The sequence below is a fragment of the Pinus tabuliformis genome, chromosome 2_2 (assembly GCF_031772625.1).
Source record: "Pinus tabuliformis cultivar Carrire ecotype Pingquan chromosome 2_2, CPIR1, whole genome shotgun sequence".
Classification (NCBI taxonomy): Eukaryota; Viridiplantae; Streptophyta; class Pinopsida; order Pinales; family Pinaceae; genus Pinus; species Pinus tabuliformis.
In genome coordinates this window covers 462,359,977-462,375,981 of record NC_142300.1, presented here as the reverse complement: position 1 = coordinate 462,375,981, position 16,005 = coordinate 462,359,977, and the positions used below count along the sequence as shown (strand labels likewise).

Here is a 16,005-nt window from a genome sequence, read left to right as displayed (position 1 = left end):
ACAGCGGATATCACCGCAGCAATTACTCAAGAGAACCGCAGGTCCACCACACGTAACCGTAGAACTACTGCCGGTTCTATTTTGATGACAGCAACAAAACAAAACAAAAACGACTGGCGGAAGGGTGGATGCGGACGGGGTAAGCCTGGACAGTGCGGAGGCAGCGACACGATGGCAGTGTGGGGGTAGGATGGAGGACGGAGGCAACCACGACTCTTGCTCGGTCGATAGCTTAGGTCGGCAGTGGGCAGTGGACTCGGAAGAGAGTGGATAGGGTTTGGTGGTTTACGCAGCGGACAGAATGGTGATGTACAGTGAGTATGGCAGCGGATAGGTGCTTGAACCCTGCATAGGCGAGAAGATTCGATGGCTCTGATACCAATGAAGCAGAAAATTTCTGATACGCAGAATTATGTGTATAAATATTGTATTAGAAAGACAAATAGATAGATGATTGATTACAATGGGGTTCCTGGCTTATATACCGCCATGGACACCCTTTGGGAAAGGGCATGATCTTATGATCGTGCCGTTTCGTCTAACTAAACTTAAAATTAAATAATAACCTAAAATTAACTAGTTTTTTACATAACAGTCACTTAAAAATTAGGACAAGTTAGGTTGCAGTTCACTGATGTGTTGAAATTGAAAGTCAAGTTTTTTATTTTCTAGTGTGAGTTGATTGAGGAAAGAAAACACAAGTGATTGATTTTCAAGTGGTTGACTTGAAATAGGATGAGTTGCATGAGAAGTTAAACTCATGCTAACTCAATAAATCACAAAAGCAAACTCCTTAATTAGAAACTCATTAATGTTGACCATTCGAATTGCCTTTTAAAGGAGGAATGAAGGCACACGTTTAATCATTGTTTTGGTGAGCACGAGTTGGTGAGACCAAGCAATAGGAAGCACAAGTTTGTGCGTGGAGCTTGTGAGAGGAAGAGTGTGCAAGAGAAGATTGTGCACAGATTGGTAGAGGGCAGCAAAGATCAATAGTCTTGCAAGGGTTTCAAGCCTGGTTCAAGGCAGGAAAACTAGGCTGTTTTCAGATTGAAACAATTATTTTGTAAGAGATCTATTTCTCAGTTTCTTTTGTATCAATAAAATTCTCAATAGCAAGCAGAGGGTTTTCCCAGTTGGGTTTCCTAGACAATTCTGTGTTTTTGAATTGTATAATTGTGTTTTTATTTCTGCTGCATCTAATAGAGAAATTTTGTGTTTATTTGAGAAGAAAGTGTTTTTCAGATTGCTCATATTAGCAGATCAGAATTTCTTGGATTTTCTATATCGCCGGGATTGTGCGAAGCTAGGTTGAGCTTGGAAGCCCCTTGGGATAGTTTAATTTACCCATAAGTGGTTTCCATCCTCGACCCCTTCGCATGAGGTCTGAACCTGAGATCTGGTGGGGACTAAAGCTCACTCAAACCAACTAGTATAAGCCTCGTGGTTAGATCCAAGGAAAGTATTAAACCTCAGCTGGTTGGTGAACTTGATCACTAAAAGATGTATAAAATATGAAAATTTTAATTAAATACATATATGTTCATGTACATCAATGTAAATCCAAACCATTAGACAATATGCAAATAAAGTGGGAGACATCATTATATAACTCTTAAGGTTTTGAGAGGGCTGGAGTGTGCTTGTTTGCTTCCTTGTTTTTTTTCTTTTATTTCCTTCTTTTTGAGCAAGGTTTTTACACTGATCAAACTGGTCAAAAATCTTTTTGAACTGGTTTGTGAATCAAGTAATCCAGTTCACAAAGTGGTACAGGGTGCCATAGAGGTGAACTGGTCTAAATTGGCTGGTTCCCATACTGTACAATGGACTATTGTTACACCAGATCCAGTTGTTTTTACTTCAAAAATAATTGACTGATGCCAAGGCACAAGACATTAGCCATTGGCTTACCACAAGACACATGTGCCTTGAGTGTTTGACTTCCACCAGGAATGTGCCCTTATTGGTACACGTGTTTCATGGGTATTCCCACGCTTGGTGTCAAGTACTTTGCCTTTGTTACTCTTGCCATTATGGTAATTACACTTGACTTTCAGTCATGGATGGGCCTTTATGTTATAATACTAAAATTTTAGCATCCTTAGAATTCATGAGGGAATATGGGGATATTTGTGAAAGTTCATATATCTTTGTACTTTTCCTTTTTCAGTTTGGATATGTAAGCAGATCACTATTCTATGCCTGCTATCTGCATTACAACATTTACTGACTTGAATTATTTTTATGGTTCAAGGAAATCTGTGACATCTTTTTTCGCTGCATATGACGCACTTTGCGAAGAAGGAACTGCAACTCCAGTGTGTAAAGCTCTGGATGAAATTGCTGACATCTCAGTGCCAGGTTGTTACTCTTTCCCCTTCCTGGCTATTTTTTGTTTATTTGTTAAGCATTGAAGAGATTCTAATTCATATAACATTTACCTCATTCAAATTTTCTATCTATGAGTGTTCAATTTTCTCCATACCTGATAGTTTGTTTAATATGAAGTTGTTGTTTTGCATAATATTTGATTTTACCAGGAACAAAAGATCATGTTAAGGTGCAGGGAGAGATTTTGGAGGGTCTCGTGGCTCGAATTGTAAGCTCAGAGAGTGTGACACATCTAAAGAAAGTGCTGGAGGAAGTGGCACCCCCGACCATCCCTGAAGGTTTGTAGACTTTTTCCTTTTTGATGTGCAAGAAGTGTATGTTGTTATAGTTATGTTTTGGAAACGTAAAAACAACATGCTTGTGTGCATTTATGTTTTATCCATGTTCCATATGTCAAGAATCATCACTGTTTATGCCATTGGAAAATGTTGTCATTAATTAGATTACCTTGTCATAGGTCAGATTTGAGAGCTGCTACGATGATGCTAGTGGAAGCAGCATACATGTAATAATCACCTTGACAGTTTGGGTAGTTAAACTGGAATCTGTAGGATTATGAGTGGAAGAAAGTCAAAACAAAACTCAATATTAGCCTTGTTGCAATAATGCTACTTATGCTGATGAGGCTGTCTAGTATTACTGGATATTCAAACTTAGTTTTAGTTATTTAAGACCATTGTCTTAAGGCTGTTGATTCGGTTAGCACTTAGCAGGTATTTAACATTATGAGTAGAAGAAAGTTATTCAAAATTCCCATTGGAACTGCTGATTAAATGGATTTTGCAATCAATCTGTAAATTTTATTAAAATTGAAAAATCAGCATAAATGCACTGTCATGCTAATTAGATGTTGAGTTGGTGTTACACCCCGGGTAAGCTCTCAAGACAAATTTTGTACAGCTATAAAGACCATATTGGACCCTGTTAGTGTGAAAAAGATAAAGGATATTTGTAGTACGTACTGCTTAACATGTATTCATTATAGAATTTGCCCACTAGACCAGATTCGTTTTCTTTTAAAAACATGGGAATAACTTTTGGGCATGGACAGATAAGATGATTTTTATGGCGAACCACAACAATGTTGGTACTTACAGTAGAATTAGATTAGATAGCAAATGTTTGTTGATGGATATGTGCATGCTAGATACTTGTGAGCAATATTAATTTCACTTTCAGCATGCTAGATAAGTTTCATTTTCACTTGCAACTGCACTTGGCAGCTTCATGTGAGCTTGGACAAGGGCTACGTGAGATATGTAGAGCCAATAACTCAAGTGAACAACAGGTATATAACTTATGCCTTGCTCCCCTCTTGCAATGTTTGTTTATATCTGCATATTGCTACGCACTGTTTGGAAACATGATGATGTTTTGTGGTATGCCAGCAAATAAAAGCTCTTCTTCGAAGTGTTGGTACTGCAATGTGTCCGGACTACACTGATTGGTTTGGAAGTGGAGATGCTGATGCAACGGCTAAAGCTTCAGACAGATCTCTGGTGTTGAAGTTTATACAATCACATCCTGCAGACTACGCAACTTCAAAGTTACAGGTAATCTCCTTTGCAAAACACTGTGCTATGTCAAAAGTACAGGTAAGTTTCAATGCAAAAACATTCAATTCCTTTATGGTGCATTTACTCTTCTGTTCCTCTCAGATTGTAATATGATCTAGCATGTCTTATTTATCTCCCATAACAGTCAGTTGTCTCTGCTTTCACTTACAGTGTGTACCCTATGTTGTTTTCTCTTTAAAAGTTTAGATGGTAAAGAGGACAAACAAGTGAACTTAAGCTTGTGAGAACTTTTTATTTCAAATCAAAGGAACAAAAACAAGATTTGACAGCTATAGCATGATTAATGTTATGTAAATGAATGTTTAAATACATCTTTATTAATTGGTTGGCATCAAAGAAGCTGTATTAAGAGCTGTTCTAGTTCTCGTGGCTGTTGGTGCTTCATAACCGTTGGCCGAAGTAATTTCATCCGACTTTTCTTTGTTTTCCCTCTCTAAGTATTCTTAGTGCACTCAAAACATTTCTATGCTATATTTTGTATGGGGATGTGTTATTCTTGATACTTCAAATGCTTTCACATGATTTTTTGGTGACTGATATCAAGGCTCTCCTTTTAGACAATGTAATTTGATCTGACAGAACTTCATTTAACTGGACTAAGATAGACTTACTTCACTCAACATTTTTATGCTATATTTTCTATGGGGATGGGATATTATCCATGATATCTCAAGGGCTCTTATTTAATATTTTTTTCAAGTGGATATTAAAGCTCCTCCTTTAGCCATGAGTAGATTTACACATTGTCTTTTTTTGGTTTAGTATATATGAATAACACAATAAGCATTGGAGGTTCTCAATTTCTTAGCCTTTATTATAGAATGATAGAAATTGATATGGTTGAAGCTTGTTTTCTTCTGTCAATGATTTTGCATCTAGAGTCGTTTTTAAAATCTATGATATTTTCACTGATGTTTGCATTTAAGTTGTAAACACTGATTAGTAGAATGCGATGTCAGTCTTTATCCATTTTCAGATTTAAGTTAATTTCTCACAAACAAGTCCTCCATTTCTCTCAAAATTTTGCATATAGAAGGGGCTATATATGTATGATAATTTGAGAGTGGGCTTGATCAATTGCTCTTCCTGAAAGTAAAAACCTATGACAATGCTGTCTGGAACAGTCTCATTTGTTGGCATTCTTTTTGGTTAAATTCCTTATAAAGCCTTTTTCTTTTTAATGCCATTGTTCCAGGAAATGATACGGTTGATGAGACACAAAAAATTTCCAGCTGATTTTAAATGCCGTTACAACTTTCGTAAATTTCCATATGCGTCCAGTAATAATGTGCACTTTAAGATGGTCATTCACATATTTAGTGATTCTGGTTTCCGACGTTATCAGAAGGAGATGAGGTACATTTTATGTAAATTTTAAGGTGGGCATGTGATAATCTTATAATGGAAAGCTTTGTTTGATATCTTTTTAAATTAGAAATGAGATATAGCCTGGTATTGTCAGCAAGGTTTTGCTTGTTAAAGAAGTTCATATAGTGGAATTACTAGGGTTGGAATTACTACCAGCCTTTGGACATTTGTTTATGGTATATTTTATGATTCTAACCCACTACTGTTTTACTTCGAGTTTCAGGGAACATCCTGGGTTATGGCCTTTATATAGGGGTATGTAAGAATATGCGTTTTTTTTATCCTCTGCATTAATGAGATATAACATGGACTCGTTTAAAATTCCTTTTATATGCAATGTAGTTTTTCCGATAAAGTGAAAATGAAATGTAGTACACACAATACTATATTGAAGCACATGCAAGCTTTCGGGAATACCTTTTTATCTGCACTTTCACATTTCTGAATTCTGATGTGAAGAAGCCAAAGCTTTCTTGCTTCTCTGAATGTTTGGTTTTTTCTTTTCCCTGTTATTTTCAATTCATCATGGTTTCTCTTGTTTGGAATTCCACGTGATACTATTGTGAATGATCTGAAAGGATCACCTGAAAATATCTGTTAAATGAAATTTCTTAAAACTTTTGTTTTGCATGAATTGATGCTTCTCAGTAGATCGAAATGTTGAGATTTATAGGGCATGGTTTCAGGGCATTTAAAGACAATTTCTTTTTCCACCTGTGTCTGGGTGCCAATCTGTCTGCTTTTTTTATTTTGTGTGTTGTTGGCTTGCTTTGTGTTTCATTTATTGTTTATCAGATCCCCTTGGAGAATAGTTTATCAAAGGTTAATTGTTATGCTTTTATTATCAGGTTTTTTTGTTGATGTCAACTTGTTTAAAGTGTCCGAGGAGAAAGCGTCCCAGATGTCCCAAGATAAGAGCCTATTGCTAAATCACGTGGAGTCCAGTTTTGGGTCAAGAATGTTTGAGCATGACGAGTTGGCTGATGAATCTGAAAATCTAATGATCAAGTTGAAATTCTTAACATACAAGGTTGTATCATCAACGCTATCTTTCTGTCTTTTGTTGTTCTGTTTCATGTAATATGTTTTCATTACCGTGTTGAGAATGCATTCTGGAAAGCCTATTTGCCAAAGATGTGTCTATAGAACATTTCAGTGTTTATCATCAAAAGGATGCTTGAAGAATAGTGGGAAGAGGCGTGGGCATGGATATTATGAGAATTTAATGATCAAGTTTAAATTCTTAATATGCAGGGTTGTATCATAAACCTTTTCCCTCTGCTATTGTAGACAACATAGTTTTATTATATATTATGCTCTTTTATCTTCTATTTTGTGTAATATGTTTTCATTACTGTGTTAGAATGTTTTTAGGAAAGCCTATTTGCGAAAGATGTGTCCATAGCATTTTTCCAGTGTTTATCATTAAAAGAATGCTTGGAGAATAGTGGGAAAACTGGGAAGAAGGGTGGTGGTGGGTATTATGAGAGTCTAACAATTAAGTTCAAATTCTTAACATACAAGGTTGTATCATCAAGCTTTTCCTTCCGTTATTTTGGGCAACATAATTTTATTATATGTTCATGCACTATTATCATCTGTTTTCATTACTGTGTTAAGAATGCTTTTTGGAAACTTGAAAGGCTATTTGCCGAAGATGTTCCTTGTTACCCACCAAAAGTGGGTAACCCATAGCAGAAAATTTTTCTCCTCGTTTGACAGCCAGCCAATGAGCAAGCCCCATGATGGTCAGCACATAGCATTATGTTAGAGTTCTCCACCCATTTCTCTGGTTAAATCTTTCTCCCATCTGGCATTCTTCTTGAACGAAGGTGGGTCATCTCTCATCTCTGGGAAGGTACTCTTAACCATTCTTACCATCATGTTCGTTTATATAATGTTACATAAATATTGATATGGAACAATGGGCAATTTGGATGATCGACCAATATCCATTGTATCCTTGTGCTCACACTTCACTTGGGAGGTTAGTCATTGACTAGTCTAGTGGAACCTCCTCTAAGGCCTTAGGGTTTAGGAAGGGCACTACTGGGGAGATACTAATTGATATAGTGTGTCCAAGGAATTTATATGTGCCACTTTCTTTCTATCCTGATGTCCATCTCCATTCTTTGAGTTGGTAGTCAGTTAGGGCTTGGAAATGTGTTGCCAGAGGGTGATGTAGCTAAAAGAACATTAAAAGCATATAAAGCCACAATGAAAGAAAATGTAAGATGCAAAAGATGGTTGGGACAATATTTAGCGCTTGGGAAAAAGCCTAGAATGAGCTCTACTCTTGTCGTTATCCATCACCTAGTTCCTTAGGAATTCAATGCTTCATTTCAAATATAGTAACTTTTAAGGCCCTGTTACCGCTCAAACTACCAGGGGTCCTATAGGGTAACTACTAGGTCAAGGGCAATAATGGAACGATAGCCCACTGTCACCTCAGCTAAGGCTCCTTGCTCTTTACGGGATTTCACTGATGAGAGGAGACTCGTTATAATGAGGATCATGAAGATGAATGGATCAATGATAGGGCGAAAGGTGATCCTAGAAGCCTAGTCACAAGAGAGGCTCAAACATATGGCTAGCTTGCTTGGAAAGCAAGATGAAAGGCTCTCTAGGAAGGGCTTGGGAGAATTCCAAGGGCTAGGGTTTGAGTATATGACTTATCAAGGAGATTCCTAGACCCTAAGATCCTTGTGGAATTAACTTCAAAAGGTTGTGGGACCACACGAGACCAAGTGGACCCAGAATTAGGTCAAGGGGATGGAATTTATCAACCAAGGGTGTGCTTGACCTAATTGAGGGGGGGAAGGGATTAAAGGAGAATTTTTCTTTGAATTTGATGCAATAATCCCAATGAGGTCACTAGCCAAGGAAACCTAGGGCAAGAAATGGTCCTTGAGCTAGGGTTTGCAATATCTCAAGATCCCACCGTCAGATTTGCTTCAAATTTTGAGGGCCTTTAGAGAAAACTCCAATGCAATTGTGGACCAAAAATCGAAGTATTTGGATGGCTAGATTGTGAGATAAGTGATGCCCTAGGTGACCTATGTAGGCTAGGCCTAGAAAGAAAGAGAGAAGGTGAGAAAAATATGCTTTAAGGTGATCACCTGTGGAGGATTAGTGCCTTTGGGAGAGATGGATTCATGGAGATCAAGAGTTCGGATTTATTTCCACTTGTCAAGGAGGCCTAAAAAGCAACTTCGTTGGGCATTAGGGCTTAGTGGAAGGAGCTTTAAGGTATTTATACTTCGTTCAACAATATCCTCTAATACTAGTACCTAGCTCTCGTTCTTATTCTAGAACAAATTCTGAAGAGCCATCCACATCTCATGTGCAATGTTCTTCCTGGACAAATGAGATATTAGGGGATCCTTCACACCATCTAGGATGATCAATCTCGCCTTCGTATCCAATTCCTTCTACTCGTCCAACTCCTTAGGGTCAGTTGCCTTCTTGATCTCTTTCTTGGTGAACTCCCAAATCTTGTTGACCTGCAATGCCAACTTGATCCTTTTCCTTCCAATGACTATAGTTGGATAGTGCTTCCACTTGTCCTCATATCAGAGACCAACCTGCAACTTCGACATTGTAGTGAGCCCTACAATGTGACCAACTCCCTCTTAAGTTGTACTTCGCTATGCACTCTTTGATTCACTGTCTTCCAAAGTAGCTTAGACATGCTTTGATACCATGTTGAATTTCCACGACCCTAGTGTCTAGGATAGAATCTTAAATCTCTAACGCTACCAAACCAAGAATCTCAACAAAGCTACTTTGCACAACGGAACAATATAATGCAATAAATCAATCACGTGCACAATAAGAACAATAACAACAATATATGTAACCCAACTTCATTATATTATCAACATATAATACAACAATCTAGGGCTCCCGTACAAGGGATAATGGCCCTCAATTATCCACAAGTACAAGAATACAAGATACAATGACAATCTCACTACTCTAGTGCACAATCACAACCTCTATGTCGTATCTCGTCTTGCTGGTCCTTCGCTTCTGTTCTGCTCTCTAGCTGCCCCTTAGTCCATCAAGAAAGAACACAAAGACTCTAGGAGGGATGCCACCTATCACTGTTGCAAGTCACTTCTGCACAATGAACATGAGCTCATCAATCTACTCCTCTGGGCTGGCCAATACCTAAGCTATCCAACTGCCTTCTTAGCGGCCTCTTTTGTCCATCAAAGCACTGCACATTAGGCTTCAAACATCACCCACGTTTAGCTGCCAAGTTCTCTTTATGACAACTAATCAAGGGCTATACTTGAGCTACCTACACGTCGCCCTCCAACAGTCCAAAGGTGTCCAATATTTCACTATAGAATCTGCTCCTAGTAAAGGGGTTCTAACCACCCTAGTTTACCCTCTTCCTCTTGGCTTCCACAGGCTGCAAATTGTCCACACTTGGACACCATCCTAGCATTAAATTAAATCAACAAATACCTCATCAATATGTATCTTGTTTGTAGGTATGTTCTCTGCTATTAGTTTTGTTTGTGGTTAGGGCTAACGACAACTTGCTTCAACTCCTCTAACTGTCTCCAAAACCTTCCTTAATAGTTGCGGCTTACCTCTGTCTCTTTTCTACCCTTCAACGCTGCCTACCTAGGAAGAAATCAACTCAAGTTAAGGCCTTCTAGGCTCTAGCCCTCGCAACATACTCGGCCTATCTCCCAACCTCCGAACAGGATTGTGGCTCCCTTGTTGGTTGCTCAAACAAGTATTTTGGCTGCTTGTGATGAACAAATTCCTGTGGTTCAACAAAATAGAGGTTCCCCAAATATGAAGACTCTATAATGATGAGAAAGAAGTTCATGACATCGAAATGATGAGCTCTTCAAGCAGCTGATTGTCCCATGATATCTGCCTAAAGGAGTTGTAGGAAGGAAGTCCCTGATTAAGAGGGAGCTTGGGTACATTCCTTTTATGGAATGGGTTGCTTATCCTTGGTTAAGAGGGAGTGACAAATATGGTTCTTTACTTCTTGTGTCATGCACTAGACCAAGAATAACAACCATAACTCTTAGTGAAGGCCATGAGGAGAGGTAGACACATCATTATTGTCTTCACTTGGGAAGACAGAATGGAGGATTGGGTAAGCATCTAGCATCCGATACTCTTTGGGGATGTGGTAGGGCATCCAAGAAAAGAGTAGTCGTAAAGGACTGATATTCTTTGAGGACTGGAAATCCAAGATAAGAATAGTCCTGGTGGAACATACTATGAGAGAACCCGGGTGGGGTATGTTCCGAGAACGACAATGATGAGGGTGTCTATAAATCATTGGTCTCGCCAACATCGTGCTCTGATCTTGTGGAGATATAGAGCTGTTAGTCAAGGCCTTGCTATGTGACAATGATGGATGATATGATGCTATACAGATGGGTTACCAATCTGACTCTTCTTATGAGAATTCTTCAGATTGAGAATGTCCAAGTACCTTGTATGGATTATGAATACCTCCCTAGTTAAGAGGGAGTGTTGAAATATGTAACTAGGTTTAGTCTTCATAATGGCATATGTAATCATGATTTTATGTATTTAATGAAAAGAGAAAAATAAATTTATTATGTGTTATTGAGGCATGGGTTTCATGCTCAAGGGAAATTTATTTTTAGGTCAAGCACCCATTGAGTGCTTCTAGGTTTGTCATAAAGTCAATTGAGTCATTGTCATGTATTGAAGACCCATTTGGGCATGTTACATATTGTAAAGAAAAATTATTGAGTCAAAATAGAGTCAAAAGACCCTCCAAGACCTCGTCATGGCACAAAGATCAAGTCAGCCTACATGAAGGGACAAGTCGGCCTCAAGATAGCAATTTGTACCCCTCACAAGCCTATAAATAAGAAGGAATTCGACCTCATTTGCACACTCACTCAAGCAAGTTTGATCTCCTCAAGATAGAAGCTGGAAAAGGACGAAGAAGAAGAAGATCAAGATTGAAGTTTTTGGGCCTCTCTCTCTCTCTCTTTCATTAGGGTTTCTATAGTTTCTGGGCTAGATGAAATTCTGAAGCTGCATCGAAGTTGTGAAGTTGCAAGGTCAAAGTTGTGAAGTTGCAAGATCGAAGCTGTGAAGCTGTTGAAGTTGTGCATCTGCTAGGTGGAAACTACTGAAGCTGCATCAAGGTCAAAGCTGTGAAGCTGCTAGGTCGAAGTTGCAGAAATTGTTGCTGGGGTTGAAGTTGCTGGAGAAGTTGTTGGAAGGTCAAAGTTTGTTGTTGGAAGTTGTGTAAGGAAAGCTCATCAAGAAGGAAGGATGACTTGGTCTTGGAGGGTCTTGGTCAAGGGTCATAGGTCTTGGAATTCGTCAATTGAAGTTCTATAAGAAGAGAATAATTCTGGTGGGTTTTCCTCTCAGTTGGAGAGGTTTTGGCCCTGGCTGATCACCTATATCTTGTGTCCTATTGTCTCATTGTTCTTTATGATTTGGTAGCTGTTTGATGATAAAGAACACTAATAATAATATAAAGAAAAAGAAGAAGTTAATCAAGTAAAGTAAAAATACATCACAAGCAATTATCAAAGTAAGAGAAATCACCTACACTTGTTGCCCCCTAGATTTCTCAACATAACCCTGGTGAGATAACTAATGACGTCTTCTGCCTTGTTCTGTCTGGTGTTTCATAGCTTTTATTTAAGAATCAATTTGTTGTTCATAATTGCACTCTAGAATTGATTTGGGATGGTTTCCCACATCTTCTTACATGTATCCAATTCTGCAATATGGGTACAATATGATCTTAGACCCTGTCTTGGATAATACACCTAGCTTTGGCATCCTCTTTGCGGTAGGGCGTTAACTGCGTTGGATCTGTTGGTATGGCAACAATAGATGTTACATATTCCTTCAGTCCATGCTTCTCCAACAACAAAAGCATCCTAAATTTCCAGATACCAAAGTTTGATGCATCATCAAGTCTATCTTATGCCCGAAACCAGCTGAAGCCATCTCTAAAACCCTCGAACAATAAACCCCAATAAATATGAAGAGATCTGAAAATCAATGTGTGAAAAGATTTGTTTTCCCTTTCAAATCCCTCGCTCTCAGATAAACAATAACCTCAATGCTTCAATGCTCTGATACCATGTGAAATTTTTGCTACCTAGAAGGTGCTATTAACCTAGTTTATTATTCCTATTACTTATACACAGCAAATTTAAATCTTTAGCTGAAAGTAATGAATAAAAACATAAATAGCATCATTCACCAAATAAAAATTGCAGCGGAATACATGAGAAACCAATCACACAAATGACACAAATATTTTTGGACAAATATCCCTGGAAAAACCCCAATGTAGGGAAAACTAGTCTTCAGTCTGAGGGTTTTATTATTATCTTCAGCAAATCTGTGATTGAGAAATTACATAAACTGCTCTGACAAAACTCCGACAAATTTATCTTCACCACTGCTGATCAAATCGAACTAGGAAAACCCCATGGCTTCCCTTCTGCAAATCATATTGCCTCTCTGGAAACTCGCACAACCTCCCCAAAAATTCACACTGCTTGATGACTAAATTGCACAACCTTCCGACAAACACGGACTAGCTTTGGAAAACTCACACGGCCTCTGGAAACTCGTTCTGGCAACTCACATTGCCTCTAGCAACTTGCACTAGCTAATTTGGTAATTTGCATTGATTCGCACTGCCTTGGGAAAATAACTCGGCCTTCTCTGCAGATAATAAATTGGCCAGCAAAACTCCCTTTGAAACTCAGAAGCTATAAGTCTTCTTGGATGAAGAATAAACCCTGCAAAACTTTCCTCAATCACTGCTGCTGAAACCCTCCTGGTGTCTTACTGAAAACTCACCCAACTCAACTCACTTGATGTGTCTCCAAAGCTGCCCATCAACTTCCCTTTATAATCTCTCATTCACAAATGAACGGCCAAGATTAGAAGTTAACTTGATCTAATCGATGGCTAAGATCAACTTAGAAACTTTCTTGAAGCTTCTAGAGGTAAATTGATCTTTTGTCAACTAATGTCAATTAATTATTCGCTTTTCCTAAGTTTTAACTTGAGAAATATTTAAAAATCATGGCGTGGAGATAATTAATTCCTTTGTGTTCCTAGCCTCAATGACACGTCTCAAGGCTAGAGCACCTGTCTGAGCTACAATATTTAACACTTAATTAGTAGCTTGTGCCTTGTACATTCTTGCTGAGTGAAAATCTACTCCATTTCCTTTCTTTTTATAGGCAATTGTTATACTATAAATCATTGCTTTAGTCAGTTATCAATTTTATTTGTATCCCTTCTCTTTACCAATCTTTGATGATTAATAATATTATATACAAGCAAACATTTTGCTGATAATGCTGTCTACAAATCTAAATGTTATCAATGGTGTTGTTATTATTGATTGATTTAAACTCACCATTAATTTGTCTTTGTACCTTATTTGATTAGTAAAATGACTTGCTTGAGACCCTGTATACAAATTACTTACAAACTCATCATTAAGCTGTCTTTGTACCTTGTTTGATTAGTAAAATTATCTGCTTGAAACCCTGAATACCATTTATTTACAATATGTTTGAGTTATGTGGACTATGTCTTGTCTTGACTATTTCCAAGTAAACAGTGATTTAACAAGCATTATAAAATTGCAAGGAAACAGTGATTTAACTTGTGTTATATAGTTGCAAGAAAACAGTGATTTAACTGTAACATGCATTATAAAAGTGGCTTATAATCAGTGTTGCGAACATCTTGATAACATCCCGATTTTATCTTGAAATCACGATTTTTTGGCCTAGCCGATGTTTGCTGATTTCTACGGATATTTTGATGGTATCTTGATTTTGCCGATGTTTTGCCGATTTTTACTGATATTTTCCCGATTTCCCTGATTTTTTGGTTTTTCGGGCCCTTACCAATTTTATCCCGATGCCAGTGTTCGCAACATTGCTTATAATCACCATTTTTCTTTCCATTTATTCGAATATATGTTATCCTTCTGTTGACAATTGGGATGCCTCTTGCTTGGCTCAAATATTCATTTTCTTTGACATTCTTTTGTCATGTTAGCTCATCCCTTTTTTTCCCTTCTCGTGGAACTCCTACATCTCAATTGCTTAAATGCAATCTTTTGTTTAGATGCTTAGAGTTTCTTCTCTTATGTTGACAATATAGATTAGTTTTATTATTTTTATGAAATTTATTTAGAGTGTAACAATGCATAGGTGGCATGATCAGAATGTTAGTTATGGCCCCCCCCAGTTCCCTCCTGCAAATGCAGTTTTAGAGATCAGGCAGTTGGTTGTGCTAGGTTGCTATGCCTTTGTTGTAAAACTCTTTAGAATAGTCTGGTGTAAATGCTGTGGAAACCTAGTATCCACATGTTCTAGCCATGGAAACCTAGAATCCAAAAAGACTGGGCTAACATTTAAGTATGTTAAGAAACATCAGAATCCTTATAAATTAGATAGCATGTATGAACTGTTTCAACTTTCAAGATATTATTGATATTTTTGTTCTTTTGTGATTGCAGCTTAGAACTTTCTTGATCCGTAATGGTCTATCAACTCTTTTCAGAAATGGACCCCCTGCTTACAAGGAGTACTACCTGAGGTGTGTGTGCTTTGTTATTTAATGTAGGAAGCTTTCTTTTTCTCAGGAAATATTTTGAGCCAGCAAAATATTTAGACATTGTCATGCAATGTGATGAATCTTGCCACAATTTTGAATTCAATTGCAAGAAACATCACAAAATTAGAATCTAGATTGAAACTGTAAGTACTTTGGGAATGCCAATTTACAACCGTGGCTTGATGATAGTATGGGCATTACCTTTTGAAATTTAAATGATTTATTGCATATAAATGACATGGCAAGGATATAAAATTAGAATTCCTTTTTTGCTTGGAGAATATTCATGAGCATCAAACAAGGCCATTATGCATACCTTATTGCTTTCAAGTGTTGCCAGAACATGGTATGGAACAAGAAATGGGAGTGGGAGCTGTGTCACTTCTTCCAAAAAGTCCTAGGAGTAAACCGTTTCATATACAATAGATATTTTTCCATAGTATAACTGATATATGTGAAACATGATATATATTTTACATATTATAATGGATATACATTGAAACAACGTGCAAAATGCTAAATTTGCTGCAGAGAATATGAAAACATAGATTTGAGTGGTATTTGTAGACTATTAAGAAATTAGAAATATCATGCAGTAGAGCATCAACTATTTACTACATAGATAACATCAACCATCTAGTATGTACATGATGAAATGAATTAGGTTGTCACTAAGTTGAATGGTGTGCGGAATTAAGTACATGTTTCTGAAACTGGTATGCATTGGAAATGCGACCCCGTAAAATTTGGAAACTGGGAAATGCAATAGTAAGAGATAATAGATATATATGTGTATGTGCGTGTGTGTGCATGTGTTTATAAATTTCAGATACATACGCTGGAATATTATTCTTGCTGCCCAAAAGCCATAGAAGTTGCTTTCTGTAAACTAGGGAAATACTTATGCTCGAACCTTATTGAATAAAGTGTGAGGTTTACCTTGAACAATCCTCTTGCTGCTCAGAATTGTCCTTTAACTGGGACAACAAAACAAGATCACAATATTTTTGAAAAAATAGTGAAAATGCTTTTT

General features: G+C 37.5%; 1 protein-coding gene across 1 annotated transcript in view; it reads left to right on the top strand.

Annotated features, from left to right (window-relative positions):
- LOC149193294 (tRNA ligase 1-like) overlaps window positions 1–16,005 on the top strand; it is a 317,173-nt gene that overhangs the window by 69,246 nt on the left and 231,922 nt on the right. The window contains exons 9-16 of the mRNA XM_089407278.1: window positions 2,255–2,361; window positions 2,541–2,669; window positions 3,615–3,679; window positions 3,780–3,944; window positions 5,164–5,324; window positions 5,560–5,591; window positions 6,185–6,366; window positions 14,875–14,954. Coding sequence (XP_089263404.1) covers window positions 2,255–2,361; window positions 2,541–2,669; window positions 3,615–3,679; window positions 3,780–3,944; window positions 5,164–5,324; window positions 5,560–5,591; window positions 6,185–6,366; window positions 14,875–14,954 — 921 coding nt within the window. The remainder of the gene's footprint in view (window positions 1–2,254; window positions 2,362–2,540; window positions 2,670–3,614; window positions 3,680–3,779; window positions 3,945–5,163; window positions 5,325–5,559; window positions 5,592–6,184; window positions 6,367–14,874; window positions 14,955–16,005) is intronic.